Here is a 24,291-nt window from a genome sequence, read left to right as displayed (position 1 = left end):
CTTCTGGACTCTGGCTGCTCGTTAGATTCACCTGGGAAGCTTTGAAATGCAAAAAGGATGCCCAGGCCCCACCCACAGAGATCCTGATGAATGGACCCAGCCCTGACATCCATGTTTTCTAAAACTCTCCAGATGATGTTTATGTGCAGCCAGGACTGAGAAGCGCTGGACGAGATGACGTCCAAGTCCTTTCTGACTTATGACCCTGGGATGGGCTCTGGGAGCCGGAGCTGGGATTCCTGGCTCACCAGATCTCACCGAGTGGATCTGCAGACATTCAGGGGCTGTTTGGGAGCAGACAGACCTTCCTAAGATCCAAAAATCTTGCACCTCTTGGCCAGCTTTTTGGTGGTTTGTGTGTTGTCCCACTCTTCTCCCTTACGTGCCTGAGACAGAAACCCTGTGCAGATGTTGACTCTCTCGCCCCAAACTCAAATGAGTGTACACAAGCACACACTCACTTGCACATACACTCATCATCCTGTGCTATAAATGTCTGTAAGACACACACAAGAATGACCACATTGGAATATTCAAAATCACACTTAAGGGCTTATGATACGCACACAAATAAAGCCACCAATAGAAATCCCAGGCTCTGCACACTCAGAACACGTGGGAAAGGATGCGTCTTAGTGGAACTGGTCTATTTGAGCTAAGGGGTGCCTCTGTCTTCCCTGTAGCCTCGCCTGGGTCAGGGGAGCAACTGATGGTGGGGTGGGGTGGGGTGGGGTGATTATCTTCTGTAAAACTACTGAGGCTGAGGCCCACCCACAGGAGACTGCTGAGTGCAGATATTGAGGATGTCCTTGTTTCTTGTGCAGATTCGAGCTGATGGTCCCCCCCATGGCGGGGTTCAGTATGAGATGGTGTCTGTGCTCAAAGACGGGAGCCCCATCCTCCGGGACATGGCCTTCTCCACCGATCAGCGCTACCTGTACGTCATGTCAGAGAGACAGGTAAGTGCTGGCGCCTACTCCTACTTTCTGAAGCCCAGAGGAGCTGATAACCTGTGACCTTTATGCAGAAGCTGTTGCATCGAACAAGGGAGACCTCTGGGCTTGCTACTCAGGGGCCTGGGAGAGGCAGAGTCCAGGGAGGCTCCTGCAGGGAGCCAGAGAGAAGCATCAGGGGCCAGCCACTTCCCGCAGGCTTCTCTCTAGGCCACAGCCCCTGTCGCAGAGCGTGATGAACAGCCCCGCAGGAACGGGCCAGACTGCGCGGAGCAGCTTGGTGTGATTAGGAGGTAGATTTACTGCTCCCGGGCCCACAGAGTCTGCTGCTTGAGGGAGCCAGAGAGGTGTAAATAATCCGGGCCTCCGGGGCTGGGCCCAATCCTGGGAGAGACAGACCCAAGAGAGGGCCTCCCCCCAGGAGATAAAAACCTTGGCCTGCGCCTTAGATGAGGCAGGGTAGAAATTGGCCAGCACTGAGAAGCTGAAGCTCTGCATGAGAAATAGAATTCTACCCTCTGCTGGGCAACCGCTGACCAGGTTCCCCACCCTCTGGGCTAGAGCATTATTTCCCAGGATTGGATCTGCTCTGAATATGTGTGAGCAGCGAGAAGGCAAATGTAAGGAGAGCCATGGTGAAGGGCAAGATGGGGGGTTCTCCAAATCAATGGAGATGCAGAAAGCAAAGTCCTTAGGAAAGGCTGGTTTTATCCATTCATTCAATAAGTGGGTCAGCAGTTGTTCAGCAGCATTGGTGGTCTTGACGTTGACCTGAACACGGTAAGCAAGACAAAGGCCAAAGATGGAGAAAAAGGACTGCGATTCTGTCTTGGTGCTGAGGACAATGACTTAGGCGAGACAAGGATGCTGGGCTAGAAGTCCAGCAAACTTTCACAAGGTGCCTTCTAGCTTATGTGTCATTCTCAAAGTACTCTGCCAGGATTCCAGGTGTCCTGGATCAGTGTCACCCAGAGTTCTCTTTCCCTCCTTTCTCTCTGAATGTGAGAATTCTGACTCCGGAGATGATGGATGAGTGGAGGGAAGAACGAAGAGGCGAATGGGCACATGACAGCATGAGGTGGAGCAGTGATGCAGCTCTAACTTGAAAATTACTTCTGGAGAATAGACGGCACAAATCATATGCTAATGACATGCAAATTGCATCCAGATCCTCTTGAACCCACCTGTCTTCTTACCTCCTTTCATGTGGCCCCTGCAGTTGAGGCATAAACAGGTCCAGATGGGAACCTGGTGGAGCTGGAGGAGGCTCTGCCTGACCTTCAGTGGGAAAGACAGTCTTGGAAGTAAACACTGACCTATCGGTCCAATAAAACAGTTGGTGAGCCCTGAAAAACCATTACTTGAAATATATTTATTGGGAACAATGTACAGGGAAAATATCAAAAGGAACGGGGCTCAGTCGCTACCCTGAAGTTGCTTACAGTCTAACGAGGGAGAGACACTTACCCAGAAATCTATAACATCAGGTTCAAATCTATAAATACTCTGCGTTTTCTTCCTATTTTTTTTCTTATAAACCAAGGGTTATTTCTTTAAAAAAAAATGGTAGGTGCTCATTATACAAATTTCAACAATACGTATGGAAAACAAGATAACAACCAGTCCCCAAACCCACTACCCAAAATGTACCACCTTGTTAACATTTGGTGAACATCATTCCAGACACTTTCTACAAGAAAATGGACAGATAGAGGGAGGGATGGATAGATGGCAGTCTGCATGGGTGGGTGAAAGGATGGTCCGAGGGATCAAATAGACCCCCATTATACATGATATTTGCAAAAGGCATTATGTATGGCTGAGGACCAGTGGGTAACCCTGGGTAAAAGCAGTTCCTTGGGTAAAAGCTCTGAGCCCACTGAAGTGGAAAAACAGAAACAGCACATAGAAGTGACCAGTGAGACCTTAGTCAAAGCATCCATTTTTCGGGTGCATATCTGTTTCTCAAATAGGATGCTTTCTGAAATTGCATTTGAAATGTGGCCAAAGACACCTAGGCCAGGGATGGAGGCTGATGAGTGGCCGTTAGAGAATATAAGGGCCTCTTGAGGCCGTCTCTTGCGTCACCTTTGAGAGCATCAGTTCTGGCTAAACCAAGTGTCGATGTCACTTATTTCTAAATGTCCTGTCCTTCTGCCTCAGCTGCATCAGACAGAGGGGCTCAGTAGTCGCCAGTCACGCTGAAAAGATATAGGAATAGTTTGGATTGAGTGCCATGGGGCTGTCTCTGGTAGGTGACATATACCAGGTGGAGCTATGAGCAGCAGGCAGAGTCTAAGGGGGATTTGTGGTGGAGATCTGAGGCCTGTTGCCCGGGGAGCTGTAAATCATGTAGAAATAGGTAGCCAGGTGATTTCACCAGGGGCTGGGGCCAGGGATGAGGGCCAAGAACAGCTCAGGAAGCCCATCTGTCTGAGTCTGAGCAGCTATGAGCACAGAGTGTTCACAGACAGACAGCTCGGACCTCCTAAAGGAAACTCTTTAATGTATGTCAACAGAACAACCAATGAAAATGCGGTCAGATGACTTGGGTTCTAGCCCAGCGTTCACTATAACCGGAAGTATGGCCCTCACACCGCTCCAGTTACCTCCCTTGTAAAATAAAGGAGTGGCATCCGATAATAGGGTTGTCTCTGAAGTCCAAAGCTCCAATTTGGATCCAATCTCAACATTTTCTAGCTGGGCGGCCTTTTATAAGTCAATTCGCCTTAATGTGTCTTGGGTCAACAGGAGGCTCAGTGGAGACCACAGATGGGAATCTGGTTTCCAGTGCCTCAAGCACCACACAAATAGTCGATGTGAGGATTTTATGTGGCCCCTTCCAGCCTTCAGGCTTTCTGATTCCATGACTCAGGAGGGTGGTGACAATGAGTGTGATTAGAAGGAAGTGAATGGCAGGTGGCACACCCAGGAGGCCCCAGGCTGATCAGGAGGCCTGTGTTCTAGTCCAGGTCCCATTTCTAACAAGCTGGGTGGCCTGGCCCCTTAACTTTGCAGAGAGACTCCGTTTCCTCACCTATAAAGATGGAGAGAATCAATCCTAGTCTCCAGTCTCTCTCAGATCTTAAAGGGGCTTATCTAAGGTCTTGGCACCGGGACTCTTCTCTCCAGAGGACAACACCAAAGCACAGTAGGCTGGCTTCGAAGTTCACGAGGCCGTGTGTATTCATACGGACTTCTTCCCTGAAGGGGAACGCTGCAGAGAGGGAGCAATGCTGGTGGTTGTGGATAAGTGTGTCTCTATTTTGAGGCAGTGGCTTAAGGCTTTGGCGTTCTCTGGAAGACCTGAAACCTTACAAGACATCATGGGAATGGGCCTTCGCGTCACCTCACTTTATGATAAATCTCCAGGCAGCCTACTCTCACCCCTGTCTTCGCCTTGTCCTCCCAGCTCTGCCCTCTCTGTTCCCCTCCCCAGCCGCGAACATGGCACCCTATTGTATTCAGGACACCATGTGAGAGTAGAATGAAGTCTCAAGTCTTAAGGTCCACCTATAGAGGCTTTCATTTTCCACAGAGCTAAAAAAATTCAATATAACTCATTCATTCATTCTCTCTCTCTCTCTCTTTCTCTCTCGCTCTCTCTCTCTCTCTCTCTCTCTGTATGTGTTGATTAAATGTAATTAAAAAATGGAATAGGACTAATCAGAAGTGTTGGGTCATTAGTGCCGCTGCCTAACGAGTTGCGTTAATATGCTGTTAATATGTCTGAAGCCAGCCAGACCCAGGGGGGGTTGGGGGAACCTGTTCCCCAATCCTGTTATTTGCCCAGGCTCTCCACTGGTAACATGCCTGGCTCTTCCCTAGAAAGTCCACCCAGTTTCCTCAACAGTGAGTAGACAGATGTTGTGGGAGGGAATACAAGTCACTCCCATATCTTCAGAGTCTAATGGAAGTCAGACAGCAAGTCCGGGGAAAATCAGGCTGCGAGCCAAGTGGAAAACCAAGCGACGAGATGAAAAGAAACTCGATAGCCCCAGTTTCCACCCAACTTCTCAGGCTGGCCACTCCTAGAAAGGGAACCTAACTCTACTCTGGGTGGATAGAAAAAGAGTATGGGGATGGAAGCAATTATTCTATTTTATACTTTAATTAGTTTGAATTAGCAGAGGGAATAGAGGCATAAAATGATCCAGCGAAGGGTGAAATGGAAAAAGGGAGTCGCAGTGGAGAATGGCTGTATGCAGGCTGGAAAGGGCCTTGGGAACAGCAGAAAGGCTGGCGGGGGGCGGGGGGGGGGGGGCGGGGGGGCGCTGGGAGGGGAGGGCATGGGATGCTGCCGTCTATTTCAAGGCTTGGAGAGGCAGCATAACCCAGTGGTTAAGAGCTGGAGCACGGGAGTCAGACTGCTCTTCACTCAACCTATGGCCACTTACTAGGCGTGTGGCTTTGAGAAAGTTATTTTACTGCACTAAATCTCAGTCTCTTCATCTGTATAATGGGCCTATGAATGGCAACTATTGTGAGGATTGAGAGAATATACATAAATAATCTAGCCCTGTGCCTGACACATCATCAGTGCTTTCAAACAGCGGTAGTGATTATTATCATTGCTGTTGTTATTGGTAGTAGAAGTTCTCTGGGACCGCTGAGAGGGCTAGAAGCAGTTCCCAGTCTCATCAAACATCTCTAACCTGCCATGCCTGCAGGCCCCTCCCTAGGGACCCCTCAGAAGCCCCTGGCCTGGCCGAATGACAGCATCAGGCTGAGTTGCTCATAATCTCCTATTTATTTGAAAAATTCAGGAATGTGCCCAGCAGACTAAACAGTCCTGCTCCCCTTGATACAGGCAGAGGCAGCCCCGGGCCCGTGTGTGAGGCCCAGCGGCCGGTGTTGCAGCATCTGTGGAGAGAAGGGAGGGGTCCTGAGCCCTGGTCATCCCCCACCGCCAGGGCCCGGTCTGGCTGCCTGTGTGGATACTTGGCCAGAAAAGGGCTGCCCGTGGGCTTTTCATTCTGGACTCTTCAGGAAGTAAACTAAGTCTCAAGCTCGTTGCAAAAGATGGCCAGCCTTTCTCCAGGCCGTGGACACTCAGACCCAGTTCTGCACGCCCTGATAGCTGTGTGGTTGGCACACCGTTCTGGGCATTTATTGCTACATAACCAAACACTTTCAGAATTTAGGGGCAAAACAACCCGTTGTTAAACACCAACTGTGTAAGCCAGGAATTCAGACAAGGTGCTCCCAAAAGAGTGTTTTTTTTTTCTCTACAGCTTGAATGGCGTGGGGGGACTAGAAGGACTAGGGACTAGAATCCTCTGGAAGCTCCTCTTCTCCGAGGCTGGGATCAGCTGGGACTGGCGGCCAGCGTGCCTTGGACTTCCTCACAGCCTGGTGGCCTCAGGATCGTCAGCCTTCCGGAGCAGCTGACGGCTGACGGCAGCTCAGGGCTGCCAGAGTAAAGAGACACTTTCTTGCCTCTTTGTGGCCTAGCCGTAGAAATCCCACGGTTCCCTTTTCCCCCTGCCTCACCTCGCTCCAGCAGTCACCCAGGTGATTCTGATGTGTGTGGCCCGTGGGCACGCTTTGAGCAACGAGGCTCGGGGAAGAGGAATCCGTGGGTTCCTGTCTCCCGGGGTCACGGAGCCGCAGAGCGTGAGAGCTGCCGTGGCGGTGTGGCACCCGCCCACTCAGAAGGTGGTCCTCCTTGGTGGTCTGCCTGGCACGCAGGGCAATGGATGGTAGGAAACTTACCCGCACGGATCACGGGAGACTGACTTTTTAACCACAACGCTTTGAGTCATTTAAGAGAGTAGCGGCACGGAGAACTGACTCGGTGCTATTAGAAACAAAAATTTTTTGCAAAGATGGGAAGCCCTCCCCCCACTTCTCTGCAGGTCTCAAGTATAGCACAGGACCCCCCCCCCCCCCCGACCCCTTGGGTGAAGATCCTGTGTAGGGCAAGGAAGGACACACCAGTCCCCCCATGTCATGCCTGCAGTCTCTAGCCACCTTCATCAAGAGAAAATAATTTGGGTTTCTTTGGTTTGGGGGAGGGCCTGACAACTATAAACCGGGACCTAGGGCCCAAAATAAGAAGCATTTTCCAAGCGCCTATGGTGATACAAGCCTCCTACCTGTGGCCAACGCCACTGAACCTCCAAACCAGAAAGGCTTGTAAAGATCCGAGAAGGGAGAGGGAAAACCACACGGAGCCGTGCGTCCAGATGTCCCCTGACCATTTATTTTGACATCTCAGACGGTTATTTTGATTGTGCACATTTGTTTAGTCCAGGCGATAAGGCTTCCCAGGGCGCAGGCCGAGCGTGCCAAGGTGTATTTTTACAAGGCCCTGGAAGTCTGGTAACAGGAGCCCTGCCTGCTGCCTGGGCCGGGGGGCCTGGCTGAGCGCGGGGAGGAGGGAATGTGAGGAGGCAGGGGCTGCAGTGGAGCCCCAGGGACTTTGGGGGAGCATTACAGAGTTTGCGGATTAGGAAAGTGAGGATAAGCGAATTTCTGCTGCACTTTTGTTTTCAAATGTGTCACTTTCAATCCAAGCCTTTGATGCACATGTGTTTCTGGTTAAGGACGGGCCCCCAGCGTGGGCCAGGAGCCCGTCCATATCTCAGTGCCTTTCCCAGAGAAACTGGGGGATCCTACCTCCTGGGGAGGGGGCCCGGGGAGCAGTGACCACCTCAAGCCTGTGTTTCCATTTTCTCTCCGTCTTTCCCCCTATTTCGGAGACGCCAGCATGGAGCTGATTCCTTGGCGATTAATATTCTCATTGGAGCATTTCTGAAAAATACTTCCACACCAGGGAGAGGAGAGGCAAACCCACCCTGTGAATCAGATGCTTGGCTTGTTGTATTAAAGAGAGAAAACTCCAGCTTCTTATTTTAAAATCCTTTGGTTTGGAAAGAAATGATTGAATACAATGCCCAGCTAAAAGAACTGGCGCCAAAAAACTCATTTCGATAAATGGGCAGGGCGGGCTGGAGACTCTAATCCTTGGCAAGGGATTTGATTTCTCTTTCTAGGCAGGTACTGCTGGATGCTTATACCCCACTGCCCAGGAGGAGGTGACCATGACCCCGAGAGGGGAAGTCGTGCTGCCTCAACACCGGAAGGGAACCCCAATCCCACACCTATTTATTTTATCATTTTTTTCCTCCACTTACTTTAAAGATAAGGAAACTGATGCCCAGAGAAGAGAGGCACTTGCCAAGGCCATCCTCTTAATTACAGAAGAGCCAGAATTAATCCTGATTAACCTGGTCCAGCCCAGCATTCTTTTCCCAACTTGACAACAGCTTCGCTCAGAGAGAAAACTGGTTGTGCTAAAAGACTTTCAATTAAGAAAATTAAAACAACCTGGGCCCTAGAGTCCCTGAAGGTGTTCCCAAGGGTCAAATTAAAATAGAAAAATTTGCATACATTTGCATACAGACTTATTCATTCAATAGACCTTTAAGTGTCTACCATGTATAATGCATAGAGCTGTCCACCTGACAAGTCATTTGCATACGCAGATGTAGGTAGGGCAGTCTTTCTAAGTAATATTCCAGCCAACATCTTATAAACAGGGCTGCCCTGAAGATAGGTACTGTCTTGATTTCTTTCTGTTTTCTTTCAATGCCAAACCACACTGGTAAGTGTGCTTCTGTGTAGAGATAAATAAAATAGAATCCCTGCTCTCAGAGAGGTCACATTCAGGTGGGAAGATTAGTGTATAAATGAATTACAATATAGCCCAGCTAGTGTGGCTCAGTGGTTGAGCGTTGACCTATGAACCAAGAGGTTGCCGGTTTGATTCCCAGTCAGGGCACATGCCCAGGTTGCAGGCTAGATCCCCAGTAGGGGGCGTGCAGGAGGCAGCTGATCGGGAATGTTTCTCATCATTGTTTTTATTTCTCTATACCTCTCCTTTCCTTTCTCTTAAAAAAAATTCAATGAAAATAAAAGCATCTATAATCTAAAGTCAGCACTGCTAGAGCAAAAGCGCACCATTCACTCAATAATTGAAGTAACTCATACCACCAGCGACAGGCCTCTCTTGGTCCCTCCTTGGAGTAACAGAGGACTCACCTTCTCTCTGACACAGCAACCCAGAACGGTAGAGCCTCAGAGGTTTTCTCTTGAAAAGTAGCCCTTTATCCTTGAAGACAGGAGGCCTAAGTGGGAAGTGACTCTTAAGAAGGGCGGGTCTACCTACCTAGATTGTGAAGAGGCAGGTAGTGGCTGACGAGGGGTGGTTTTCTGACCCTATGAAGAGCATTGGGCTCTGGACTCTGCCTGTCTGCCTAGGTTCAAGTCCTGACTCTACTACTCGTTGATGGGTGACCTTGGGCAAGTTGCTTGACCTCTCTGTGCTCTGGTTTCCTCATTAGCAAAATGGGCATAATTATGAGATCGGCTTGAGGATTAAGTTAATTGAATGAATACATAAAAAGCACTTTGAAAGGTACCTGGCACATAGTGCCTGCTTAATAAACGTTCGTAGTGGTAATTATATTTTTGTGTATGGCTGTGCCCCATGCACAATCACCGGGCCAAGCCCTGCAGACCATGCTCTGCCTACAGCCACACCTCAAAAAGGAACCTAACCACCCTGCCTTACCTTTCAGCTCTGCCTGAAGATGTGTTGCGATCAGCTAGCTAACCTGTAGGTCAGGTCTTTTCTTATTTTAGTTTACAGACATGACCTCAGTGAATGTAACAATCCCATGAGATAAGTGGTATCTCCTGGCCTTTTTTACAGATAAGAACAGTGACATTCAATCTGCCTAATTTGCCCAGGGCCACCGCACCGGCAAAAAAAAAAAAGCAGGGCTGGGACTCCACCCCACACATCAGAGCCAAACTCACCTTTAGCTTCCTAAGATGACGCCCCCTGGCGGCTGTGTGGGTGCACCGGGCTCCAAGTTTAAGAGAAAGGCCTCAGAGGTGCCTTCGAGGCTCCAGGAGACCAGCACAGACTCACAACTCCCCACTGGACACCCCCACGGAGGCTGGCGCAGTGCACTGTTTTGTTTTAAAATCCAGTAAAGGATAGTGAGCACTGCCCGGGCCTTACGTGAGCAGTCACAGGTGCCGTCTCTGGTGCTGAGAGTGGTGCGTGAAGTCACTGCCGCTGTTGATCCTATGCAGCGGGCCAGGCACCTCAGAAGCATTATCTCAGCTCCTCACAACAACCTTGAAACACAGGTACTGTCACCCTCATGTGACACATGAGGAAGGCTCAGCAAGGTGAGGTGCCCTGAGCAGGCCATCCCTACAACCCTGTGGTGGCAAAGCTCCTGCCCCACCTGCCCTCCCCCACCGCCCAGGAGCCCCCTGCAGGGACCTGTGACTCCTCAGCACACTCTCTGCCCCCATCCACAGCCCGGCCTGTCTGGCGAAGGGACACCGTTGCAAGGAGAGGAGACACACTTGAGAAGCATTGCACCCAAGCCCCGGTTCGGCCCGGGTAGACTGGTATGGGCTCGGAGGCTGGTCCCCACCAGGGCTCTTAGACTCTAGAAAGCTCTGTGCTTGCCCTCTGGAGTCTTACTTAGGCAGCCAAGGGCCAGGGCCCCATGGTGACACCCCAGGACTCTGCAGCCTGTTCCTCGGCCCCAGAGCTTCCTTCGGGCTCCCTGGGTGTGTTTCTGTCATTGATGGGTTTTATTTAGACCAGAGCAGTTAGTGCCACTTTGGATTTCCAATTAGGCGTCAATCAGACACCGAGAGTCTGATCCGTTGTGTTGTTTTGATCCACACAAAAGATGGCCGCATCAGAGGAGCCGTCACGAAAAGTTATTTCCATCCGCTGACGACTGGGACAGTCGCTGCGATGTGAGGACACAGCTTCAGAGGTGCCAAGAGAGGACACACCAGGCATCGGGGCAGGGGGAGGGGACAAAGGGAAGTCAGCAAACCTGCGGAAAGAAGCATGCTGGGAAGTTCCGAGTACCATGTGGTCTCCCCCAGAGCGGGGCCCCTCGGAGGCCGGGCTTTAGGCAAGTGGGTGAGGCTCCTTCCTAAGGGGGCGCGGGTCCTGGGTGCCCAGGAGGGAGGGGAAAGGAGAAACCAGTTGGTGTCTCACACAGATGGCCCAGGCCTATGAGGGGGAAACTGACCATCAGTCACTTTCTCTAGAGCAGTGGTCAGCAAACTGCAGCTCGCGAGCCACATGCGGCTCTTTGGCCCCTTGAGTGTGGCTCTTCCACAAAATACCACGTGCGGGCACACACGTACAGTGCGATTGAAACTTCGTGGCCCATGCGCAGAAGTCGGTATTTTGTGGAAGAGTCACACTCAAGGGGCCAAGGAGCCGCATGTGGCTCGCGAGCCGCAGTTTGCCAACCACTGCTCTAGAGAAAGGCCTGTGAGCTCCTCAGCCAGGCTGTACTGGTTTCCAGACATCCTGGTGGCCGAGGGGGGCGGGGGGTAGATTTCCTCACTCCTGAGAGTGCTGGCCAGCATCTCACATGCGCTGCCTGTTAGACGAGGTTTCTCTCTGAGGCTGGTCCTAAAGATGAAACTTAAAATCCCGTTTTGAGCCGCCAGGGAGTTGGTGGAGGAGGTGGAGCGATGGCAGAGGGTGATGGGAGAGGGACAGGGGAGTGGTCGATGAGGGTTCTGCCTTCGGTTAATCACCAGAGTTCCGCCAGTGCACCTGACTTAGGGCCTCCTGGAGCCTCAGTTTCCCCGTCCACAAATGTTTTTGAATGCCCCTGCAGCCATGACACTTGGGACTTCCTTTCTAGCCCTGAGTGTGTTTGAAACAGTGGCTGTGCACAGCACTTGGAGGTGACCTGGGCCCCGTGCGCATGTCCTTGTGAGAGCAGGGGTGTGTGGGGATGAGTGAGGTGGGGTGAGCGCTCCTGTGTGTTCGGGGGTGTCTACACTAACAGGGCTGTTTCCTTCCATGGTACAGGGTCCTGGGGGAGAGCAGGGCTGTGCCCCGTCTCCTCAGGGCTTGCTGTGTCTTCAGGGCCTCCGCTTGGCTGTACTTTCCAGCGGGCCCTATGGTCCTTCTGTAACCCGCCCGCTCAGGGACCCAGCAGCCCAACCACAGTCTCCCCTCACCGTGTGCATGCTGCACAGTTAAATTCCCAAACCCTTGCCACTCAGCATGTAGTAGCCTTCCTCAGTCTCCCTCCCAGTTGCTCCCGCTCCCCACCTCTGCAAACAGGTTGGGGTTGAAATTGTACCAGGTGGAGGGAGAAGCGACGGTGTCTTTAGCAGTTGGTGGCTTAGCACACAGTCTGGGTTCAGCCTCTCTCCCTCAAGTCATGTCTAATGAGAAGGGGGAGATGGGCAGAGAGGAGAGTCAGGCAGAAGGAAGACTGGAGAGAGAAAAATGGACAGGGCCTAGGACAATGCCTAGTTAACCACTAAGCCCCCAAGTAATTCATGAAAGAACCTTGGGGGACCTATTGGGTGCACAGAGTTTGTCCTCACAAAATCACATTCCCCAGGGAAACAGCCGAGTCAGCAGGGAATTACAGTACGATATGCAGAACGCTGGGAATGCATGAGAAGGTGCCACCCAACAGAGCCTGAGTCAAGGAGGACTTCCCGGAGGAGGTGCTTTAGTTGAACTATGAAATAATTTAATTTCACCAAGTGGAAGAAAAAGCACAGGAGTATTTCTCCAGTGAAGGAAAGCACGGAGGCATAAAAGAGTTCAGCATATTCAGGGCCTCTTCCCCAGATTTCGTTATTGTTGGAGCTGAAGGCATCAACCCTCACGGAATATTTGTAGCACCCGGGCGAGCAGCCTTCAGGTAGACTCAAGCCCCCTACCCTCATCAAGATGGAAGGAGCCTCGGCTCAAAGAGCCGGTGCTTTAGCCCCGCAGCTCCTGCTGCTGCAGCAGAGAACTTGCGGGGGGAACGAACTTGCATGCAGTTCCCAGTGCTGCTCCTTCCCGGGCAGCAGGCCCCCGGACAGGCCATGGATCTGAGCAGCTCAGCCAAGATAAAAGATGCCAGGGATGGGCGGCACCCACCGCCACGGCCCTTTGTGATCAGGCCAATCCACTTCCCCTCCGGACAGCCCCTTCTCTGACTGTGTGAAAACCTCTGCCCATCTCAGGTTCATGGGAAGAGGAAAAGAGAGATACTGTACCACTTCACTCATCCATTCATTTGGTCATTCATTCAATCATTTCAACAGCATTTATTGGTGGCAGACGCCTTGCCTGTCTGGGCTGCTTCTGTCTCCCTCAGAAATAGTACAATGTTTGGCCCTTACAGGTGCTCAGTAAACACTTGTTGAAGATTAGGAGGATAGACAGGGGAAGAAGAGAGAGCTACGAAGCGGAGGCATTGTAGGGTAGTGCAGAGAGCTCATCTTTGGACGCAGTTCGGCCTGTATTCAAATCTTGGCTCTGCCCTTCTTTGACAGGACCTGGCGTATCCTCTGTAAGCCTCAGTTTTCACTTCTGTAAAGTGGGGGTAACAATCATACCTGCCTTCTAGGATTGCAGAGAAGACTCAATAACTAATCCCAGGGACAGAGAAAGAGCCAGACCCCACAACCAGCTTCGGCTAAGCCCTGCCCCTTCCCGCTGGCTCACTCCGTGAGCATCCCGTCCCGCTGCCACGGGGCCCCCACACTACCATGTTGCTCATTTTTCATCTTTAAGTCACCTGCCAGTTGCATCTATTTCTAGCCTCTGTCTTATGAGACAAGAATAAGGAAGGGAAACAGATAACTGCAGAGGCTCATTTGCCAATTGTCAGCTCCTGCCGTCAGCAGAGCTCTCTGCCTGCTGCTCCCTGGGTGCCTGAAAAATCATTGTGACCTTTTATTTACTGGTTGATCTAGTCAGCTCTTGGCTCGGGGTCTCTCTGCCTCCCGCTCCAGCCCACCCCCCACATCCCCACCCCCTCAGCAGCGCAGTGCTGGCTCCCTGCCTCCCAGGCCACATCCCACTGCAGGATGGGCCAGCCAGGCCGCTCCCTCGAGCCCCTGTGTCTTCACGATCATTTTCCTAAAAACCTGTGGCCACAGAGAGGAGGAGGGAGCAGAAGTATTGATCTTTCCTGCTCGGGGCTCCCACCAGGAGGATTTCTGCTGCTGATTCTCTTCTGCAGGCCTCCCCTCATCCTGTGTTGCTGGAGCACGAACTGAGATTTAGACCAGCAAGTGGCCTGCCCCCACCGTCCCGCAGGAAGTTGCAGCATTTCCCAGAAGAGCATGTGTTTCCCCCAGCCCCTCATCCCAGTTTGTTCTTGGAGCTTTACCTTGTGTCTCCTCTTTCTCATCCATTGCTCCTCAAGCTCTACCTCTCTCGCATCAACTCCTAGCTGGCTGGTCTGCCACTTTTCTCTGTTCTTTCTCCCTGGGCCCAGCCACGCAGTCATGTCCAGGCCCTCCGAGCCAGCTGGGCTGAGGTGTGCAGCCCCCGGGGGTGTGGAGGTGGCCGTTGCGGGTAGACAAAGAGGTAGAGATGGTTGACAAGAAAATATACCACAGAGGTCCCAGGAGGCCGGGAATGAGCCAGGCTGACCCCACCTACCTGTGTCTTGATTGGCTGCAGGGGTTAATTGTGTAAACCCTGTGTGTATGTGTGCGTGTGTATGTGTGTGTGTTACAGCCAAATCGGCTTCTGGAAAAACTGATCCAAGATAGAACATGGCTGCTTCCTCCATCGCCTTCAGGCCATCTGCCTTGGACTTCCCAAAGCCTTCTTTGCCCACCTCAGAGCTGGCCGGCCTTACAGCTCCCTCGAATTTGGGGGGAGGAACTTTAAAAGCCTCCTGTGAAAGTCCCCCCCCGCCCCCCCCGATTTTCCAAGCTCTTGTCTTGGCCCGCGCTGTCAGCATCAATTTTCTGCAGGGAGTGATTTAACCTTCATTTATTCATTAATTCTTTTTTCCCCTTAACTTCATTAGGGAAGATTTATAAAGGTGCTAAATGGGAAAGGTCACCTGTCCCCGGGCCCAGAACACAGTGTGCCTGCCTCTCTTCTCTGAGTTTCCTTCTAGGAGTGTTCTGGAGTTGGGGGCGGGCGGGGGGGGGGGGGGAGACAGGGAAGTAGCAGGTAGAGCGAAAGCGGAGCTCTGGCTCCCAGGTAGATCGGGCAGCCTCTGAACACACCCGCTCCCTGTCCCTGCCAGCTGTGGGGAGACCTGTGGCGTGGCGTGGGGGAAGGGCAGGCTCTGTGTTAAGCACATCTGGAATCCTGGCTTCGCCTCTCACTGCGTTGACCTTCATCACATTATCGAATCTCACGGAGCCCTCAGTTTCCTCTTAGAAAAAGTGTCGATAATGGGGTAGACTTACTACTTGTTGCAAGGGTTAAACAAGGGGGCGCATGTCGAGTACGGAGCCCAGGGCTGGGCGCACTGCAAACATTCGAAACAGCTGCTTTCTAAACAAGAGCTGGAGTTGTCCTGGCGGCGTCCTGGCAGGGATGGGCAGTGGTTAGCTCACTAGCCCCCGGAGACTGAGACCCAGGGAGTCTGCTTTCTCCAAGGAAAGGAAGCCCACAGTTCATGACCGATTCCACCTCCAGAACCACAGGAAAAGCCCCAGCTCATGGAGGGCCAGGAAGCACCAAGCCACTGCTCGGTGTCAAGGTTGCTTCCCCAGGCCCTGCAGGTTCCGGCGGGAAATCGGGCAAGGCTGGCATGCTGTTCTCGGCGGTGGGCTGGCCGCACTCACGGCCTCAGGCCCACCCAGCAGTTACCCATGATCATGGGCTCTGCCCGCGTCTCTGAGGCCTGCCGGGCCCGGCCGTTAGCCATCCCCTCTCAGGGAGCCGTCTCTCTCATTAACAACCTCCCCAGGACAGGGAACAGACCGCAGGCTGAGGAGCCATACAGATATTTTGAACCTGTGGAAAGACAAGGGTATCAGCTTGCTGCCAATTTCATGTGTCCTTGCTTCTTCTGCCCCCCACAGAACGCAAAACCATCCATATGCACCCCAATCAGAATGAATCCTACTCTCTGAGCCTCTTTAACTTACGGTCAAAACCACCTATCTGGTGATTATCTATTTGGTGTCTCCCCCATTAGGCTCAAAGCTCCTGTGGACCAGGTGCCGGCTAGAGTCCACGTCCCCTCCCAGCGCTGAGTGTGTGGCCAGAATGCAGCGTTTGAGAAAATAATTTTAATAGGAAAGCAGGCAGGCAGGCCTATTCTCTGTGCCAAGCCGAGAATATTGGGTTTGGATATGATCACAGAGGATTACAAGAATTAATTTTATTTTACCTAACATTCTTAGCGTCCCTGCCTCTAGAATTCAGCATGCAAATGTATGCTCATAGTGCAGATTGGAGCATGCCAGATTAATGGAGAAAATTCTAGTCCCCTCACTTTTCCCCGAATCCTACCTCCCTCACCTGAGATCACCTATTTATTTGCCAAGGATGCAGTAAGGAGTAAATTGCAATTCAGGAAGGAACTCTAGGGCTGGGAGGCTGTGCCCAGTGTCTCCTCTATGCTGGATGGAAGGAGGGAGACGCTGAGCATTGGGGAGCAGCCCTCTGGGGAGCGTGGGGGCTCTGGCAGCAGCCACAGGAGGCCACACGGCTACTCTGGTCCCGGCGCAGTCCTCCCTGGGATGCAGGCGACTGCACGTGTGTGATATTAGTTTGTACTGTCCTCATGTGTCCAGATTTAATGAGAGTCTTTGGGCATTGTTAATAAGCAATGCTTGACCTTTTAAAGAGTGGCAGCCCTGTATCGTTTTATTTCAGGAAAGAGGGCCCGATACAATATGCCATTTGGTATAGTTACTGTTCCATTTTCAAATAAATTTAGCTCTAGAGATAAACTTGATTCTAGGACTCTCACAGAATTCACCAGGGTCACCAGAGATGCTGGTTACTGAGTAGTTCAGACAGGAAGTGACCAGCAGTGACCCCTGACCTTCATGGTCACTCCTCATTATCTGAGTTCTTCCCTGGGTCTCTAGCTATGGCTGCTACCGCTGCCACCACGCCTGGCATCAAAGGGCAGTGCAGCTTGTCGCACTGTGTTGGCCTGACTGCGGACAAGTTCCTCTCCTTGTAATTCAAGCTAAATCCATATTGGAATTTATAGGAGAGAAAGACCGCACGTAACCCTCTTTAGTCGGGTTTGCCTAAAGCATAAGTGTTAGTGGTACGTCTGGTTCTATTTTGCATGGGAGTTCAATTTCTTTACCCGTGGCCCTAGACTAACATCTAGTGGCCATGGGGTAATGATGGTGATTATCAATACAGAGCGTGAAGCTGCACACACGATTTAATCTTTAAGTATTTTCTGTCTCTGGGGTCCACTGGCTGGAACATATACCCTGTTATTCCTGAAACTCTTGGAATTGCTGCCCTAAGGGACACATCTCACAGCAGTTAGAAAGCAAAGATGATTGACATTTCCTGAGTCCAATGAATAGCTTAGTCCTTTTCAGCCCTGATGATAAGCCCCTCCCACTTCAGGGACCGCCTTTGGCCCAGTGGTGTTCTTTCCTGCTTCCTAATGCTGGAGTCTTGCAACGTTTAAAATTACTTTAAACATAAACAATGACAGATAACCATTAGAGGAGAGTCATTCTTTTCCATTGTAAAAACAGAGTTGGGAATTGCCACTTTTCAGAGGTAAGAGAGAGACATATGGACAGAATACCAAGAGATTCCCATTTGTCTTTTAACCTGAAATCTCAATCATAAATCCGCAGATGAGAGACTCTTACACTGGGAGCCTGTTTGGTTTTCTGTCTTCAGAAGAGGCATATGGAGGGTGCGGAGAGCACACGCTCGGAAAACACATCCTTTCGCTGCGCTTCGGTCTCCCAGGGGTAAACAGGAAGGCTCCGCAGCCTGACCCCGACGCCGATCACTGAGTGACTAGCCCGGTTCGGTTAGACTTCTTAGGGGGCACACTTGGATGGATTCCATTATTTATGACACGTGCTGGTGTGTGGGTATAATAAGCTCTGGGCCTTCACTGTCTTGGCTTGGAATTAAGAAACTGGGGAAGTTACTAATATATATGCTATAACATGATGAACATAGAAAGCATAATACTAAGTGGAAGGAGCAGGCCACGGAAGACCACATGTTGTATGATCCCATTTGCATGAAATGTCCAGAAGAGGCAAGTCCATACTTGATGGGTGGTTGTCTAGGGCTGGAGCAGGTGGGGGGGGGGGAGAGGGACTGCTAATAGATATGAGGTTTCTTTTTGGGGAGTGATAGAAGTGTTCTAAAATCGATTGTGGTAATGGGCACACCATTTGTGAATACACCAAAAACCGTTGAATTGTACACTTTGAGTGGGGGGATTTTACGATATGTGAATTATATCTCCATAAAGCTATTATTTTAGAAACCTTAGGAAGGCTGGGCCATAATCGTGTGGCTACTCCATAACCTCCCCTCCCCCCAGGAACCACCACCCAGGAAGGCCTGGGCACCTGCCACAGAGGATGCCCGTGTGTGGCAGCCAAGGGGTCTGCCGTCCTCATTGTCTCCGCCTTTCCCTTCTTCTGCCCTTCTCTTGCCTTAGTCTCCTGCTCTCGCCTATTTCCTCTACCTCCCTTTTCCTTTTCCCTCCTCTCCCTATGGTCCCACCAGTCAGTGGGCCTTCCTTGACCTCAGGAAGCTGAAAGGAGAGGGAACAAGAGAGTGAAAATTAATCCTAACTGCGATAGTAAATTATTCGCATGACAAATTATTATTAGAGCAGTGCAGGACTTAATTTACTCTCCACAGCATCACTGTTTAGGGAATAATTATCCACATTTTATAGATGAAGAAACTGAGACTCAAACAAGCAGCCTGACTTGCCCAGGTTGATCGGGGCACAAGCAGAATCCAATCCCAGTCTGCCTGGCCTCAGAGACTATTCTTCAAAGCACGACAAGGCCTTAAATACGAGGCTGAGCTTGGTTATTTATTGATGAATTATAATAGAAGTCATTTGACGGGGTTCAAAACTGCAGTATCTAGCATCTCATCGGTTGGCCTGATATTTATGGCCATTTATGGGTGATATCTGTGTGGCTCTTCCATTCATTATGGCTTTCATTAAGACTCTAATCCTGTTTAGAAGTCTGTTTGTCATTTTTTACTCCTCCGCTTAATCTTGCGCAGCCCTAATCCTTCTTCCCTACCAGCCACAGGGAGACAGCTCCCGATGGCGTCCAGGCTCGGCTGGGAGGGGGGCCTGTGTGTCATGAGTGTGTGTGACATGAATATGTGTGTGGGATATCGGTGTGAGCGTGAGAGGCACGTGTGAAGTGTGTGTTGTGTCAGGGTGTTGGTGTGACATGTGAGTGTGCGGTATGAATGTGTGTTTGTGTTCATGAGTGTGTTTGTACAAGAGCAGGCGTCTGTGGAGTGATGGTGAGCGTGTGTGTCAGGGGGCTGTCATTCATTGAGTCGTTGTTCGGAGGCACAAGGATTCTTGAGTTGAGGCCTAATCATTTGTTTCCAAAGCAAAGGGACTGGTTCCCACCGCACCTGCCAGGCTCTCCCCTAAGTCGACTTCATCCCTCACGTACAGACATGGAGCCTCTGCTTAGTGTTCCCAGTGATGGAACTCGCCTCCATCCAGAGTTATCGGTTTATAAAAAACGAGAGGCTCGGTGCACAAAATTTGTGCACTGGAAGGGGGTCCATCAGCCTGGCCTGCACCATCTTGCAATCCAGGAGCCCTGGCAAGATGTCCGACTGATGGCTTAGGGGAGCAGGCCTAAGCCGTCATTCAGACATCTTTAGTGCTGCCGCGGAGGCAGGAGAGGCTCCAGCCATTGCCACTGCCACTGCCACTGAGCTTGCCAGCCATGAGCCCACTCCCCCTGTGGGAGAGCACTGACCACCAGGGAGCAGCTCCTGCGTTGAGCATCTGCCCCCTGGTGGTCAGTGCGCATCGTAGCGACCGGTCTTCTGCTATTTGGTAATTTGCATATTAGCCTTTTATTATATAGGATGTTTTCCATTGGGCTAGTCTTCCTGGAGGCAGCCCTGGAGTCCCTTTACTTTTTAGATTCTTAGTTAAAATGTCTACTGACAAGGAAGACAGGAAATCTAAGTGGGGAAATCGAAATCTTTATTGTGTCCTTTCTTGTCCCCAGAGCACACCCCAAAGCCCATTCTCCCTGCTTTGGCTTATGACATTTTCCTGCCCGGACACTTCCCCCTGCCCCTCCTCAGCTCCCTCCTCCCTCTTAAGTCTTCCCTGCACCTCATCCACCCTTGACTCTCACCTTCTCTGTCCCCAGAGGGTTGTAAGAGTCACAGTCTTTAGCCCTTAAAATCTTCTGTCTGAGGGTCAGCTAGAATGCTGGTAGACCCACACTACACGTTCCAACTCTATTTCCTGGGAACTTTGGGCATCAGGGCCGCCACATGCGATGGTTCAGGCTGTGTGCTGCTCAGAGGAGTCTGGCTCCAGGCAAGTGGGGCTGAAACCAAGTCCTCACTCATCTTACCAACCCTTACCTAGAGGGGCGCCCTTTGCAAATTGCACAAAAGTATTGGCGAGAGTGGCCCAGAAAAGGAGCCCCAGAGGGTTCAAGCTTATTGTCTGAAGGCCCCTAGTAGCAGCCAGAAGGATGCTTAATGAGACACCGAGGGTGCTGCCCACGGCCCTCCTGTGACTGTCCCTAAGGATCCTTCGCCCTCTGAGGAAGCCCATCGCCCTGTGATCAGTAGCTCCACATGCCCTCGTCTGGCTCCAGCTTCATTTTCACTTCCCAGTATCTGCTTATAAGTGTTCCAAATCTTTTTTACATCTCTGTCGTGTCCCTCTGACGAGCTGGCTGGCGCTCAGAGGACAGAGAGCGTGTTTCCGGTTCCTTTGCTTCAGCCGCCCCTGTGACACTGCCCTGGGACTCTGCCCCTGCCCCTCAGCGGAGGCCAGATCAGTGTTGCCGAGACTGAGCCACCAGCTGGAGGGGCAGAGAAACCACAGATCTGTGCTCAGAGCCCTGCCCCTCCCCAAACACCAGCTCAACCAGGCGTCTCAGGGGACACACACCCACCCAGCCTCCCTCCAGCTCTGGACCTAGTTACCTGCAAAATTTCCTAAGGATTCAAAAGTTCTGGAGCCCTCGCTGGTTTGGCTCAGTGGATAGAGCATCAGCCTGTAGACTGAAGGGTCCTGGGTTTGATTCCTGTCAAGGGCACATGCCTGGGTTGCGAGCTCAATCCCCAGTTGGGGGCGTGTAGGAGGCAGCCGATCAATGATTCTCATCATTGATGTTTCTATCTCTCTCCCTCTCCCTTCCTCTCTGAGATCAACAAAAATATATATTAAAAAAAAAGAAAGTTCTGGAAAAGTCAGTGCCGGGAGCCGGTCCATCCTTGCTGTTTCAAGGGACCTGGCATATATGGCATACGGTTCTTAATATGTTTGCTCACCTTCTTGGCGCTGTGTTTTAACCAAGGTCACCTCTCCGAGAAAGGTTGTTTTCCCAGGTAGGAATTTTTCCCTGAAGTCAGGGAGGGGATGCCTCTCCTAGAAAGGTTGTTTCCCCAGGTAGGAATTTTTCCCTGAAGTCAGGGAGGGGATGCCTCTCCTAGAAAGGTTGTTTCCCCAGGTAGGAATTTTTCCCTGAAGTCAGGGAGGGGATGAAACTCCTTAACTAAGTGGCAGGCGGGTAGTTAATCACTACAAACAATCATGCTTAAGCTACATAATCTTTACTCCCTGGAATGGAGATAAGAAACGCCCTAACCTTTGTAATAGAGATTGATAGGATTGAATCAACTGGTATAAATACAGATGTAACAAGACAGCAAGACACAGAACTCAGAACACAGAACTTAGGAGACAGGGCTTGGAAGACAGGACCAAGAGAGACAGAGCCTAGGCACAGAACCTACACAGAACGTTCTCTAGAGACAGAAGAACTTCGCTGGAGAGAGCATGCCGGAGGATCCTGGACAGGGACTGGCCTCGGAGCCTGGAGGCGGAGCCTGGCGAGAGAGCATGGCAGGGGATCCTGGACTGAACCTGACTGCGGAGATTGGCAGGAGAGCCTGACTGGAACCTGGTGACTGAGCCTGGCTGGAGATCCTGGACGGAGCCTGGCTGGAGAGCCTAGCGAGGGAACATGGCTACAGAACCTCGCTGGAGATCCGAAGCAGAGCCTCTCTGGAGATCCAGACCAGAACTTGGCTGGAGATCCTGGCTAGAGATCCTGGCTAGGCTGCTGATCAACTGAACGCTGTCTCCGTGTCATTCCTTCTTCGCCGACTCCGTCCACACCTTTGGGGACCCCTGGACCCGCTGGGGTTGGATCCCGGCAAGTCAGCCCTTCCCAGTGTCTCTCTCTAGGGTGACACAAAGAGCCGGACAGGGAAATTACGTGGCCCCAGCCCTTCACCAGATGAACCATTAGTCATCACGTAGTGACTGATGGATTGGGTTTCTGATGTGCAGTGGCTGGGCAGGGACTAACACTTACCCACCTGGACAGATGTTTGGTTGGGTGAGAGGCGGGTGTGCGTGAAGGCGGGCCATCCCGGGAAAGGGCCTTTGGGCGGCTCTGTGACATCGTGGTTTGGTTGCGCCCCTGCAGAACAATGCATGTGGCAGGTCTAGCCTGCAGCAGTAGGAGAAATCTCTGCCTTTTGTTCCCGAGGACCGCCCAGCCGGGCCCGGCTGACTCCCTCCACTTCGATCCCCCTGTCAGCATCCGTGCCCTGTGCCCCCTCCGCACGCTCTCACACTCCACAATGAGCCATTCAGGCAGTCACCAAATAGCAGTATACATGCTCCAGCCCCACGGGCCCTGAGATGATATTGCATCACCCGTGGTGCGGATCCAGATTACGCTCAGGTGGTTAAAAGTCCAGGTCTAATTAGAGTTCCAGGGAATCGAGCCATTGTATTATTAATGATTCGCCGGCAATGTTCTGATTAAAACAGTAATTTTAATAAGCACAGCTCGATGCTAAGTGTTCACTGAGCATCTAATTACATCAGTTATAACTCCAAAATTATTTAAAATCCCCCCCCCCCTTTTTTTACACCAGACCCGGCGTGCACCAAATATAATAGAGACTCAGACAACGTGGTGATTATTTGTCCTAATTAATTTCCTAAGCACCTGGTTAAAAAAAAAGGAAAAATCTTTGTCTCTCTTCCAACTCCCCACGTACCCACTCCACCCCTTTCTATCTTCAGAGGCGTAGTGGCATCGGGTACCTTCGAGGCCATCATTAAGGAGGCCACGACTAGAAAGCAGGGAGGAAGGTGAAGATTTGAACAGTCCCTGCCACCAGCTCCCAGGCAGGGGAGGCTGCAAAGCCCTAACCCCCACTGAGCGCTCAGGCTGGGCCGGGCTCTGGGCCGAGCAGGCAGGGGCGCCACCGGACTCCGGGCCAGGAGCCATTTCCTTCCAGCACCCTGCCCTCATGAGGCCAGCTTCGGGTGGCATCACCCAGAACTGTGCTTTTTGTCTTGGAAGACAGAGGCAACAAGTCCCCAGGGTGGCACTTCTCAACTTCTTTTGACCCATGAGCTACTCGGGTTAAAAAGAGACCTCAGCCCTCTTTGCTCCCGAGAGGGACCCCAGGATTTCAGGGAGAAGGGCCCACTGAGCCATCTGAGAGTTGACGACCTGAGTTTGATAGTTTTAAAAATCATGCTATCGGTAAGTTCTCATCCTGTCACCAGAGGTGACACCCATAATTCCCCGGGACTTGTCCAGTAAGCCTGATCTTGAACCGGTTAGTGTCATGCCCTCACTGCCTGTGACCCTCACGACCGTGTCAGGAATGACAGTCCATGGTGTTCTCAGGCCCAACCAGTGTGCTGGGAGATAGAATCTAAACACTGCTTTATGTTGTCCCCGACGGCCCCCTTCCCCCAGGTCCCAGGCAGCCTGCGTAGCTCGGCCACTCACCGCTGGATCATGCAGGGTCCCTCGAGTCTCAAATGCAGGCTCATCTCAGTTCAGAATCATCAAGTCCCGCTCCTGCCCCAAAGTGAAACTCTGGACTTGACTGAAGCTCAGACCTCCCCCCACCCCCGCCCTCCTCGGGCAGCTGCACTCCCCACTTGCAGCCATGCGGGCTGGAGGCCTGTTTTCCCTCCTTTCCACCCTTCTCTTCCCCGACTGGACCTGTCCTAACTGTCCCCTTCCGCTTGAACTGGGATTGTCACAGAGAGGCTCTCGCTCTCAGAGCTGGCTGGTGGCGCTGGTTTTCGGGGCTGGGTCCCTCCTGGCCCCTGGACAGCCTCGGCTGCAGCTCCCACCAGGTGGGCGATGCCTCCTGCTGTCCCGCCACCCGCCCCTGAGCCCTGACGGTCCTTCCACACAGATGTTTCCAGCAGGGCCCCAGCCCCACCTCCAGGGGCCGCTTGGACAGGCCAGCTCTCCCGCCTGAAGCACTTCCCGGCCCTCTCCTGCCATGTCACAGGGGTGGGAGCTCCGTGACTTC

At 51.9% G+C, this 24,291-nt stretch overlaps 1 protein-coding gene across 4 annotated transcripts in view; it reads left to right on the top strand.

Moving 5' to 3' along the window:
- The window catches only part of PLXNA2 (plexin A2), a 214,114-nt gene that overhangs the window by 94,049 nt on the left and 95,774 nt on the right, over window positions 1-24,291 (top strand). For 3 of the 4 annotated variants that reach the window (XM_059673735.1, XM_059673733.1, XM_059673736.1), the window contains exon 4: window positions 825-959. The exons of the other annotated variant lie outside the window; for it this stretch is intronic. In XM_059673735.1, the coding sequence (XP_059529718.1) occupies window positions 825-959 (135 nt within the window). The remainder of the gene's footprint in view (window positions 1-824; window positions 960-24,291) is intronic. 4 annotated transcript variants of the gene reach the window in all.

The sequence above is a fragment of the Myotis daubentonii genome, chromosome 18 (genome assembly GCF_963259705.1).
Source record: "Myotis daubentonii chromosome 18, mMyoDau2.1, whole genome shotgun sequence".
Lineage (NCBI taxonomy): Eukaryota > Metazoa > Chordata > Mammalia > Chiroptera > Vespertilionidae > Myotis > Myotis daubentonii.
This window is presented reverse-complemented; position numbering and strand designations above follow the sequence as displayed.